We start from the raw sequence: 12,929 nt of genomic DNA on the forward strand, positions 1-12,929 counted from the left end.
ACATGGTGAAACCACGTCTCTACTAAAAATACAAAAATTAGCCGGGCATGGTGGTGGGCACCTGAAATCTCAGCTACTCAGGAGGCTGAGGTAGGACAATTGCTTGAATCCAGGAGGCAGAGCTTGCAGTGAGCCGAGATTGTGCCATTGCACTCTAGCCTGGGCGACAAGAGTGAAACTAGGTCTCAAAAAAAAAAAAAAAAAATAGTTTTAGGTAGCACATAGCCACCAAGCTAAAGATTATTTCCCAGCCTCCCAGCTGTGCCTGTGGGACTCAGTGCTGGCCAGTTGGGTGTGAGCAGGAGTGACTAATGCTCCTTGCCAAACTGCTGCTAAAATAAAGGAGGGCCCCCATTCCCCTTCCTTTGGGCTGGAATGTGACCTGACGATGATTTATCTCCAACACTCAGACAAAGGCAACACACTAAAAATGACAGAACAAGAAGACAAAATGAGCCCAGGTCTAACATGTCTGAGAGGAGTAATGACGAAAGAGAAATTTAAGAGTTTACTTTGAATTCTGAATGCAAATCCCCTCCACGGCCTTCAATAGCCTTTGAATCAAACCCACCAATTATAGAAGACAAGCCACAGCATCACCTAAAAGACCTAGGATTAGGGTAGAAAACTTAATGGACTCAGGTCACTGATTCAAACTATCCAAGACAGGGGGAAGCAAATAAAGGCCCACATCATCTTGACACTATTGGATCATCTTGAATCTTCCACCTCTGCTCCTCTTTTTGACAGGAGTTTCCTTGTTTGATAGGAGGTCTGAAAAGCTTGGGGCCTTACCTCTGGAGACTTTGTAAACTTCATAGAAGGAATAGAAGTGGAAGCCTAGTGAGGCAAGTAGGTAAAGTGCCAGTTCCCATCGGGGCAGCATGGCTCCTTGGCACGAAGGTTCCCGATGCCTACGCTGAGAGTTTCTGAGAAACAGAGACAAAACATTAAGCCATGAACATGACACTGGAGAACAGCATCTAAACATCAATTCAGTTAGTTCACACTCCCGGAGACCCATCACTATTCAAGGTGATACAGATACAACCCCAATCAAGCTTCCTCCTCCCTGTGACCTTACTCCATCTCCTGCATCTAAGACACACACACACACGCATACATATACCACACACGTGCATCCTGCCTGTCAGAGGGGTCAGGTCTTTTCCTAGGAGTTCCCACAGCCTCCCATCAGAGTATACATCAGGCAGTTCTCTACCCATCGCATAATATACCTGTCTCTTCCATGGAGTGGACCCTCAGATAGCAGGGACCATGATCTCTGACTCACCAGCCCCTGGCACAGTGCCTGGGATATAGCAAGAAGGGACTACCAGGTGCTCTGTGAATAATAAATGGCTTCAAAAAGTCTGAAAAGCACAAACAGTATCCAAACCTCTAAATCAACAGGTTCACCATCCTTGTTGTCCCTTTCAAGTATCATACTATAGGCCAGGCATGGTGGCTCATGCCTGTAATCCCAACAATTTGGGAGGCCAAGATGGGAGGATCACTTGAGGCCAGGAGTTCGAGACCAGCCTGGGCAACATAGCCAGATCCCCTCTCTAAAAGTAATAATAAAATAAAAACTTAAAATCAGCTGGGCATGGTGGCACACACCTGTTACCCCATCACTTTGGGAGGCCAAGGCAGGTGGATCACTTGGGGCCAGGAGTTCGAGACCAGCCTGGCCGACACAGCAAAACCCATCTCCACTAAAAATAAAAGAATTAGCCAGGCATGGTGGTGCTTGCCTGTAATCCCAGCTACTCAGGAGGCTGAGGCAGGAGAATTGCTTGAATCCAAGAGGTTGAGGTTGCAGTGAGCCGAGATTGTCTCACTGCACTCCAACCTGGGTGACAGAGTGAGACCTTGCCTCAAAAAATATATATAAGAAATCAAGTGCCATCCTGTAGTTGATTATCATAATGGAATACTATAAACCTGTCTGTCTGCCATGCATCTATGCACTTTATTTATGTATTTTTGGAGACAGGGTCTATGTTGCCCAGGCTGATCTTGATTTCCTGGCCTCAAGTGATCCTCCCACCTCAGCTTCCTGAGTAGCTGGGTTTATAGGCACAAGCCACTGTGCCAGGCCTCATCTGTTCATTTCTTAAAGGGCAGTTAATGACATAACCACAGGCATCTGTGACAGACACTGCTTGTTACCCACCACCCCTCACTACCCCTTTTCAGAATTGTCTCTCTTCTTACACGTCAATTAAAATTTCCTCTGGACACCAACACTATACTGTAGCTAAGTGTGGACACCTGAATAGCTCCATTCAAAAGGGTGCGAGTGAAGGGACATGGCTGTGGCCATCTCCTTCTTTCCCTCACTTTCCTGTTGAACAGAATTGGAACAGCCTCTGTGGATGAAGAGGTGAAAGCCACATGGACAAGACAGAGGCCTCTCAGTCCCCAAATCCACGTACCACCCCCAAGCCCCAAAGTGCCCCAGACTACTTAGATCTAGACTGTTACAAGAAAGAGAAATGCATTTCTAGGTTGTTTAAGCCTCTCCTATTCTAGATCTCTCCACCATGGCAGCCATGACTATATTCTAAGTAATAGAGAAGGTATGGGAAAGTTAGGTCCTAAAATTCAGCAAATTGAATTATTCCAAATGTTCCAAGTAACAAGGAGTTCACTAAATTTAAACCCATTTATGGCCTTTACTGCTTTACTTAAACCTCTCAAGTGTGTCTCATTGTGGATGCCAAAATAAGAGCAAAACTTTAAGTAGCATCCCCCCACCAACCCCACCAACTATTTCTAACATGTGACAGTAATGCCAAAACCCAGAATTCACACATTATCTCATTTTGTTTTCACAACAGCCTGGTGAAGTAGGTGGAAGTGGAACAGGGGAGGCAGGCATTTTATAGATGACAAATGTGATGAGGTCACAGAGCCAGAAATAACTAAGCCAGAGCAAAAAAGCAAATACTGCATGATTTCACTTATATGTGAAATCTAAAAAAAGTCAAACGCACAGAAGTGGTGGTTGCCAGGGGCTTGAGGAGAAGGCAGGAAGATGTTAAAAGATGTTGGACAGGATGAATAAATTCTAAGGATCTATTATACAGCATGGCGATTATAGTTAACGATAATGTATTATATTCTTGAAAAGTGCTAAGAGTAGATCTTAAATGTTCTCACCATAAAATGATAAGCAGGTAAGGTGATGGGTATGTTAATTACCTTGATTTAATCATCTCACAATGTATAGCTAGACATTACATTGTACACCATAAATATGTACAATTTTTTTCTAAATAAATGAGTAAACAAATAAGTAAACAACTGAGCCAAGGCTCCAAGCCAAGTCTTTGGACCCAGGCCCCTGCCCCTCCACTCTGCCATGGCCAATCCCATTAACGCCAGTGTACAGTTACTCAGACTTAGAGCCTGGCTTAGAATCTGCCGCACACACAAACTCCTTTCTTCAGGCCACTGAGAGACAGAGCAGGAAGGGAAATAAACTTCAGCCTTGATAAACCACGATTTCAGAAATAAGCGGTCTTGCACCCAGAGTGCCCCATTTCATTACCTAAAAGTCACCCAGAAAGTTTGGTCTGGACTTTTCCTGCAACCTAAGAGATCCAGAAGCAATCAATCATGCTTTAAAACGCAAGCCTAAGCCCTAGTATTTCAACAACACTTTCTCAAGTTCCTTACTATTTTTCAGAACTACTTCTAGCTTTATCCATTTCTACTCACAATTTATTTTTAAATACTTTCATCTTTAGAATAACAAGACTCCTTTCTGGAACTTTTCAGGAATTTGGTAGTCTTCCCTTTAGTGGGAAGGTAATTTTAACTTCTTGGTTATAATTTAATGTCTCGCCTGTCAAAAGACGTTGGTATTACATCGGATGACCTCTTTGCCTCATGAAGAATCTGATTAGCAAAAAGCTGATCTCCTAAAAGGGCGACATATTTGAACACAAATGATCTTGTGGACTGAATGAAAGTTTTAGAAGGCCTGCCATTAGATGCTTTTCAGGGACATTCTATCTGAGACAATCCTCCTGCATTAAGGATTTAATCCTCAGGGAACTAGAAAATTCAGTTTAATAATTTTTCATTTTGGTGCTGCTTTTTTTTTTTCTTCTTCCTGGAGACAGGGTCTTGCTCTGTTGCCCAAGCAGGAGTGCAGTGGCATGATCTCAGCTCGCTGCAGTCTCAACTTCCCAGGCTCAAGCAATTCTCCTGCCTCAGCCTCCTAAGTAGCTGGGATTACAGGCATGCACCACAATGCCAGGCTAGTTTGTTGTTGTTGTTGTTGCCCAGGTTGGTCTCAAACTCCTGAGCTCAGGAGATCTGCCCACCGTGGCCTCCCAAAGTGCTGGGATTACAGGTGTGAGCCACTGCACCCAGCTTAGTGCTGCTCTTAGCTGGATTGTACAGTGAGTCCTTGTTGAACATCACCAGTAGGGTCTTGAAAATTGTAACTTTAAACAAAACAATGTATAATGCTACTAATTTTACCATAGGCTAATTGATATAAGCAAAAAGTAAGTTCCTACTGCATATTTCTGGTCACAAAAACATCAAACATCTAAATAAAGACCAAAACACTTCTAATAGTAAACACTGAAATAAACATGAGCTATACATACACCTAAAGATTAATAAGCACAGGTAAGATCATTATTTACCCAAGTATGGTGAATCAGCAAGTGATGGCAGCTGTAGTGGTGGTGAGTTAAACCAAGGAATAAAATGTTTGCAAAGCAAAAATTATAAGGAGCACCTCCTGCCACCATGCAGTTCAAAACATCTACAATTAGGGTAGGCTCACTGAGCGCTTTCATACCACATTTTTTTTGTCATGCATTTGTATGATTATCATAGACTTTACAAATTTTTATTAATTTGTATTCATTCATTCATTTTCCACCCCACTTGTTCCAATTTAGGGTCTCTGGTAGCTGGAGCCCATTCCAGCAGCTCAGGATGCAAGGCAGGAACCAGCCCTGGACAGGATACCATCCCAGCGCAGAACCCACTCATACTCACACCCCACACTCGTTACCAAACACAGGTTCAGCTGCTCACCACTTGCAAAACAAATTAGCAAGATAGAGGTATGGTAGAAAGAAAGTGACTTGATTACAGACCAAAGCTAGCAATGGGGAAGACGGTCTATACTCTTGCCTTAATGGAACCACTTCAAATTTCCAAGCAAAGGTTTAAGAAGGGGAAGCAAGTTGTGGCATGGGGTGAGGCAGTGCAGGCCGGCATGACTTGTTCTGATGACTCGTCTTGAATTGTTGCTCCATCTTGTGAACGGGCTGGCAACACCTGGGGCTCAACTGGGTTGTAAATTAACTGTAGCCTCGAAGCCATCTCCTGGTAGGGGAGAGTTTTCACAGGTGCCTGTACTGTTTCAAGGTCTAGTCTCTGAACCTCGACTTCAGGCTGAAGGAGCCCTAAAAGCCCTACTGAAAGCAGATAACAGTGGCCCCAAAGGCTCCCCAAAATGGGAGGCAATTGCAGGGATTCCTAGGAATGTCTGGCTTTTGTTGAATTTGAATTCCAAATTGGGGGTTGATGGCTAAGCCACTTTATGAGGCCTTTAAAAGGGACTAGATTCAGAGCCCCCTGCCTTGGACAGATGAACATCAACAGGCACTCGATGCCATCACAGAAAAACTTAATAGGGTACTTGGTTACACTCACACACTGGGACCATTTAGACACGCCAGTTCACCTAACGCGCACAGCTGTGGGATGTGGGAGGAAACTGAGTACCCAGAGAAAACCCCTGCAGACATTGCGAGAATGTGCCAACTCCACAGACAGTGGCCCCAGCAGAAACTCCATTTTCTTCTACTCAGTGGTATAAGGAAACAATAACATAGTTTCAACAATGCTCTATGTTTTGTAGATATATACACAAAGATACATAGTAACTAGCAGCAAAACAGCAGATAACTAAACAGCGAAACTAGCTGTCCCCTCACCCCCTAAATTTAGGGATTGAACCAAATAGTCTCCACCTGACAGCACAGTGATACATTCTGGCACCAAACCCACCTGTGGGGTTCGGGGAGGAGGGGTGGGCGGGTGCAGGGAGGGTCCCAGGCTCTGTCATTTATTGGTTGAGGAACTTGGGTAGATAACAGCCTCCCAGATGTTTTCTCATAGGGTTGTTGAAGAGGTTAAATGTAAAATGCTTAGCCCAGGGCCTGGCAGTGAATAAGCACTCAACAAACATTAGCAGTTACTAGTTAGTGAATTTCATTCACGAGGAGCCTATCTAGCCCTGAACCTGATATTCTCCCTGAATCAAAGAAATCTGGCTGACCTTCCTGGGGTGTGCCCATCCTACCTGCCTATGGACCTCTTTCAGGAGGTTGGCATCCCCAGGGATTTCATTAATGTCTCATTCCTCTTCTGACGCCCAATCCAAAGCCACCCTGGACAGCAAGCCAAGTATCACCAGGGGCCACCTGCAAGCTTTCAGGCCGGTGCCTCTTCCTCACCACCTAGCTCTCTGTTACTCCCAAGGGAATGATAGGCAGTACTTTCCACTTTCATTTTCACCTCTCCATTACACGAATGCCACCTCGAAACACCACCACCACACAGACACTCACCCATCCTCCTTAACAGACCTGTCTCCCTCACACCTCTCTTTTCAACTCTTGCCTGTCGCTGACTGCCATGGTTACCATTTGAGACCGTCATTAGAAGACTAAACGAAAGAGGATGAAGGCAGAAATGAAAACTTAAAACAGAAGTAACTATTTTAAAGGAAGAGGCCAGGGGAAGAAGAAGAGAGCTCCCTGCTTCTAGCGAGCAAAGGCAGCAACCTCGAGCTTCTACAGCCCTTTGTTTTTATTGGGTAGAAAGAGCACGGAGGAGGTGGTAATGATTGGTCAGCTGCTTGATTGATCACAGGTTCACGTTATTGCTAACAGGCTTCAGAGTTGCCTAATCACAAGAAACACTGTGCCTGGGTTGTGACTGCCCCCAGCATTCCTTCTGAGAGGCAGACACAGTTTGTCAGTTTGCCAACAACCTGCTTTCATGAGAAAGTTTGCTGTTTACTCATACAGCCTCTAGCGGTATGCTGAGTTGATTACGACCCTCATTCTTTCGGCCTTCAACACTTGCCCCTTATCTCAGGAAAATTATTTCCCTACTTTGTTTTCCCTATTTCAGCTGTGCAGCCAGAAAGTAAATCAGAGTAGACATGTCTTAAGGGATTTATGACACGACGTAAAAGAAAAGGAAAACTGTATATTTGGGAATATAACTGGAACCTGTTTAAAATGTCCAGGCCCTTAGAGGTTCCCAAAAACTCTCTCAGAAAATGATCAAGTTCCCATTTCTCATGCTCTAAACAAGCATGTCCCTCTTTAGGCAGAGCTATCAGGCTGAAATCAAGGAGGTTCCTACTCAAACGTGTAAGTGATGCTTCTTTTCTGTTTTCATGCAGTCAGTCCTGCACCAACATTATCAGCTAAGTGGGTAGCTGTGAGATGGCCTGGAAAAGTCACCAGCAGTGACAGCATCGTTTCTATAGAAAACAGCCCATTTATAGGGACACAGCCTGTGTTTAGGTAGCAGTCTACCTGATTAACCTACACAAACGAGACTGCACTATAGATACGTAAGAGTGAAGGAGGGTTGTAGGGATGTGTGATGGCGAGATGTGTCTACGAACACTTCCCCAGTGTGGGAATACTGGTCAGAACTGTAAAGAAGAGAAAGCGTGGATGGTTCAGGGAAGGGAGAACAGGAGCCAAGTGGTAAGGAGTCTTAAAACATATGATTTCATGTTTAAATTTTATTTCCTGCAGAAACCTCAGGCTTGCAAGCCAGTACATAAAATTATTCGAATGAAGCTCTACAAAGCAGCCCCTTGATGCTGTGGTAGACCCAAGAGGCAGGGAGGTTGATGATTTAGGCACTTAGTGAAAGTGGAGAGAGTGCTGGAACCAAGCCACACAGATGGGGAAAAATTAAGTTGTCCCTGGCATCAAACTAGTCCAGAAGTTGGTAGGGGGAAAAAAGAGGAAGATGAAGAAGATAAAACAGCAACTCCAAAGCTTTAAGACAACAGGACCTTGAAGCTAAGTGTTGTTGAAAAGAGTGAGAATTTTGAGGCAAGTGAGGACAAAGTGATAGAACATGCATTTAATAGTAGATGTTAAAGGAAATCACAGCAAAGTTTTCTCTGGAATCAGAGGGAAGGAATTCAGACTGGAGTAATAGGGAGCTTTAAATTGGGTACAAACACCCCGAAGTTGAATATTTCAAAAAATATATTTATCTGAGAATTATAGAACTCAAGAGGGCCACAGAATAAAATCTTAGCCGTAAAATGGCAAGAATCTCTCAGCTAACAGAACTTTTTCTATACTGGAGCTACTTACATTTGCATTTACTTTGGGATTTAACACCCCACCTGCTTTCAAAGATGCCATCTACTCTGATCCTCTCAGGAGGGCTAAGTTTTTAGGTCTCTTTCAGGAATCAGAATCCTGCTCAGGAAGAAGCAGCAATCTGCCCACGGACAGAGAAGCCAGCAATGGAGCAAAAATTAGAACCAAAATTCCCAACCCCCGCTGTCATACAGGCAGAAATCCCGTACCTTGATCTTGGAAGAAAAGTACAGCGCACCTTGCCAAAGCCTGAAACATACATAAACATAACAGCTGCAAGATGCTTTCCCCCCAGCAACTTCCAACACCATTTCAAAAGTACTTTAGCTTTACTTCTGATGCAGGCAACTGATGGATTCCAACACTTCCATTTTAAATTTTTTCTGCTTTTAAATCTTGATATCAAGCACTAACGGGGCTATAACCCAATACTCACATGCACCAGAGGACTTTAACAAGACAGCTTTCATAACTAAGCTAACAATCCCTCCATACCAGCATCACCATCATCGATTCTACTGACTCACTGCTTAATGTCCTAAATGAAGATTTCCCTCTACTGAGTTTTCTTATGCTTCAGTAATAGCTGTATTATAACAAGTACTATTTACAGATTTCCTGTGCTGAAAGGCACTTTACAAGTATTATCTCACTTAATCTTCATAACAAACCTTTGAGGTTGGTGCTTCTGATAACCTCACTTAACACAAGAGGAAACCAAGACTCAGAAAGGATAAGAAACCTGCCCTAAATCACACAGCTGGTAAGCGGCAAAGCTTAGATTCAAACCCACTAAGTCTAACTCCAGAGCCTTCCCTCGGCCACCTCGCTATTCTTACAGAGTGTACTGGATTCATTTTTTCCAAAATCTATAATGAAATCAATCCATTAGGTAAGCTAGAAGGTAATATAAGTGGTCTAAATGTAATAGAATTTTTAAACGTTATGCATAACATTAGACACTCTCTATGATGAAAAAAATTTAAATCAGTGAAATGCAATCAAAATACACATGAAACATCTAACTCACGTATATTCCTTAAAAGATTTACTGAAAAAAAGGCAAACTAAACCAAACCGATTTACCTTGGAAATAAGAGGGGAAAGTTAGCAGTTACGCAGAGATAAGAGTAAAATTGAAATAGCTCTAAATTTAGGAACAAATGAGCACTCTGGAAACCACAAGTAATAAAAGTGAAAGAAGCACACGCCCACTGAAATGACAGTAGCTTTAAAGAAAATGAAATAGTAGTGCCATATTCCAGCATATTCAAAAAAGCGGTATGAGACTTTTTCCTTTTCCAGGGTCCAATTTTCATGAAACTGAACCCCATTTTGTAGACTCTAAATTACATGATTTTCTCCAAGAAAACCACCAAGTCCAGATTCCCATATCACAATTCTCTCCAAACCCCACTTGAGTCTTCTTTTTTTTTTTTCTGAGACAGAGTCTTGCTCTATCCCCCAGGCCAAAGTGTGCTGCCCCACTAATTTTTGTGTTTTTAGTAGAGACTGGGTTTTGCCATGTTGCCCAGGCTGGTCTTGAACTCCTGGCCTCGAGTGATCCTCCCGCCTCAGCCTCCCAAACTGCTGGAATTACTGGCATGAGCCACTGTGCACGGTCCCCATTTAAGAGTCTTACAAAGACTTATTTTTCAACCCACATAATACTAAGAGGAAACACTTCTCCAAACCCAGAAAGGTTTCGCCAACACAGAAGAATGACTAGATAGACCGGAAGAGGTGCACTGGAGTGGGGAGAAAAGTCTAATTACAGAATACTTTAAAATATATACCCACTACTTCCACATCCACACCAACATATTATGTCTCAGTTATGTATTGCTGTATAAGAAACCATCACAACATGTGGTGCCTTAGAACAATGAACATTTATTCTTTTTAAGGATTTTGTGGGATGGCAGTCTGGACAGTTCTGTTCATGTCCCTCCTGGGGTCACTTATGTGACTTTTGTCATCCCACAACTCCATTGGGGCTGGAGGGGGCCACGATGACCTCATGCACATGTCTGGCATTTGGCGCCAGCTCACGCAAGTCACCTCCCTTCTCCTCCAGGCCAGGGCTCCTCCTCTGGCAGGCTAGACTTGGCTTTTTCACAGCAGCGGGGCTTCGGGGTTCCAAAAGAACAGAAGCAAGAGGTGCAACATCCCTTAAGGACCAGGCTCCAGAGTTCACAGAACACTTTATTGGTCAAAGCAAGTCCAAAGACCAGCCCGGATTCAAGGAGGAGGAGAAAACAGACCATACTTCTTTATGGGAGGAGCAGCCAGGGTACCTTAGAAAGGGGTGGGGACACATCTAGCATACCAGGTATATTATAAATAGTTACTAATCAATAAAATCTGGAAAATTAGTTGAAAAGCTACCTTTCACAATGGATCTTTATTACATAAAATGTCACAAAGGTTGTTCCCTACCTTCTTACATATGTAATGGAAAAAATTTATGTTCCCAAATCAGAATTTCAAAATCAGTGTTGCCATTTGGTCTCATCTCCAGCCAGTTTGGGAATTCCTTTTATAACAGCCTACTTGACCATTTCCAGTAACATTACAAGGCACAGAAACTCTGTTCCTAAGCAGTTCTTGCTTTTGTTGTTGTTTTTGTTTTGAGACAGGGTCCCACTCTGTCACCCAGGCTGGAATGCAGTGGCATGATCATAGCTCACTGCAGCTCCAAACAGCTCTAACTCCTGGGCTCAAGTGATCCTCCTGCCTCAGCCTCCCAGGTGCACACCACTATGCCTGGCTAGCAGTTCTGATTGTTGTGTTTCCCTTGAAATCTACCCCTGTATTTCTAAAAAATACAGATTTCTAAAAAATACAGGGGTGGATTTCTTCTGCCACCAGTCCTTTCTGCCTTCTGGAACTAAAGGCATGGAGACAGCATAGTGTGATATGGTTTCAGGGGCGGCTCTGGAGTCAGAATGCCAAAGATTGAATTCCAGCTTTGCTGCTTCATGGTTGTGTGACCTAGGACAAGGTGCATAACCTCTCTGAGCCTCAGTTTCCTTATCTGTAAAACACAGTAATAGCGAACCTCAGAAGACTGATATGAGGATTAAGTGAATTTATAAAATGATAAAACAGGGCCTTAGGCATAGTAAACTCTGAAATGCTTATCTTTGTTGTTCTTAATGCTATTACTATTATTGAGTATGCTTAAAAAGGCTTTTTTATTCTTTCCAATAATACTGCTTCAAATGTTTAAAGATAATTAATGCCATCTACTCCATCCAAACCCTCTTCCAGACCAACATCTGTGATTCCTTCAACCATTACTTCAATGACTTGGTTCCAGGTTCTTTTTGAAACAAGGTCTCACTCTCTGTTGTTCAGGCTGGAATGCAGTGGCACAATCTTGGCTCACTGCAGCCTCAACTTCCCGGGCTCAAGCAACCCTTCCATCTCAGCCTCCCGAGTAGCTGGGACTGTAGACAAGCGCCACCACACCCTTTTCTTTTTTTAAGAAATGGGGGTGGTCTATGTTGCCCAGGCTGGTCTCGAACTCTTGGGCTCAAGTGATTTTCCCACTTACGCCTCCCAAAGTGCTGGGATTACAAGCGTGAGCCACCAGGCCTGTCCCCAGATCCTCTGCCTTTCTGTCAGTTGTCTCTGTATAGTACATTTACCTAAAACTGAACCCAAAGCTCCAGTTGTGTCAGTGAGAGGAGGACAAGACCATCACTTTTCTTTCAGAAACTGCACTCAAATAATGAAATCTTAGACCCATGTCTTCATTCAACAAATACAAATGAACTTCTACTGACAACCAGGAACTGTGCTCTTTGTGAAGACAAAATATAAGGATCCCCTCTGTGGGGTCCACCAAAGATGGGTCCCCTAGAAGTGTCCATGTCCTGATCCCTGGAACCGTGAATATGTTGCCTTACACAGCAAAAGGGATTTTGCCAATGTGATTAAGGATTTTTTGATTGAGAGATTAGCCTGGATTATCTGGGTGGGCCCAAAGTAATCACAAAGTTCCTTACAGGAGGGAGGCGGAAGGGTCAGAGACAGAGAGGAAATGTGAGGTGATGATGGAGGCGGAGGTTAGCGTGGTATGCTTGGAAGATGGAGGAAGGGCTCCCAGATGAAGGAATCTAAGAGGCATCTAGAGGCTGGAAAAGGCAAGACAACAAAAAGATTCTTCCCTAGAACCTCCAGAACAAATGAACCCTGCTGACCCATTTTGGACTTCTGACATAAGGTAACAAATGTGTGTTGTTTTAAGCCACTGAATTTGTGTTAATTTAGTACAGGTCCAATAGGAAACTCATATGCCATCCCTGCCCTCAGTTAGTTCATGGCCTTATGGGAGGAAAGTGTCTAACTGAAAGGATTTATAGAAAACAGATTGTTTTTTAATCCAGTGGTCATAAACTTTTAAAATAATTGGAAGAAAAGTTTTTTAATCCAGTGGTCATAAACTTTCAAAACTTAAATTGGAAGAAAATTCAATCTGAAAACAAAAATTTCTACTTAATACTCCCTTAGCTT

The 12,929-nt window shown here is 43.3% G+C and overlaps 1 protein-coding gene across 4 annotated transcripts in view; it reads right to left on the reverse strand.

Annotated features, from left to right (window-relative positions):
• Positions 1-12,929, reverse strand: part of HHAT (hedgehog acyltransferase) — a 352,332-nt gene that overhangs the window by 331,204 nt on the left and 8,199 nt on the right. For 3 of the 4 annotated variants that reach the window (XM_058430847.1, XM_032136964.2, XM_058430848.1), the window contains exon 2: positions 796-929. The exons of the other annotated variant lie outside the window; for it this stretch is intronic. In XM_058430847.1, the coding sequence (XP_058286830.1) occupies positions 796-886 (91 nt within the window). In that variant the 5' untranslated portion in view covers positions 887-929. The remainder of the gene's footprint in view (positions 1-795; positions 930-12,929) is intronic. 4 annotated transcript variants of the gene reach the window in all.

The sequence above is a fragment of the Hylobates moloch genome, unplaced genomic scaffold, assembly GCF_009828535.3.
Source record: "Hylobates moloch isolate HMO894 unplaced genomic scaffold, HMol_V3 SCAFFOLD_18, whole genome shotgun sequence".
Lineage (NCBI taxonomy): Eukaryota > Metazoa > Chordata > Mammalia > Primates > Hylobatidae > Hylobates > Hylobates moloch.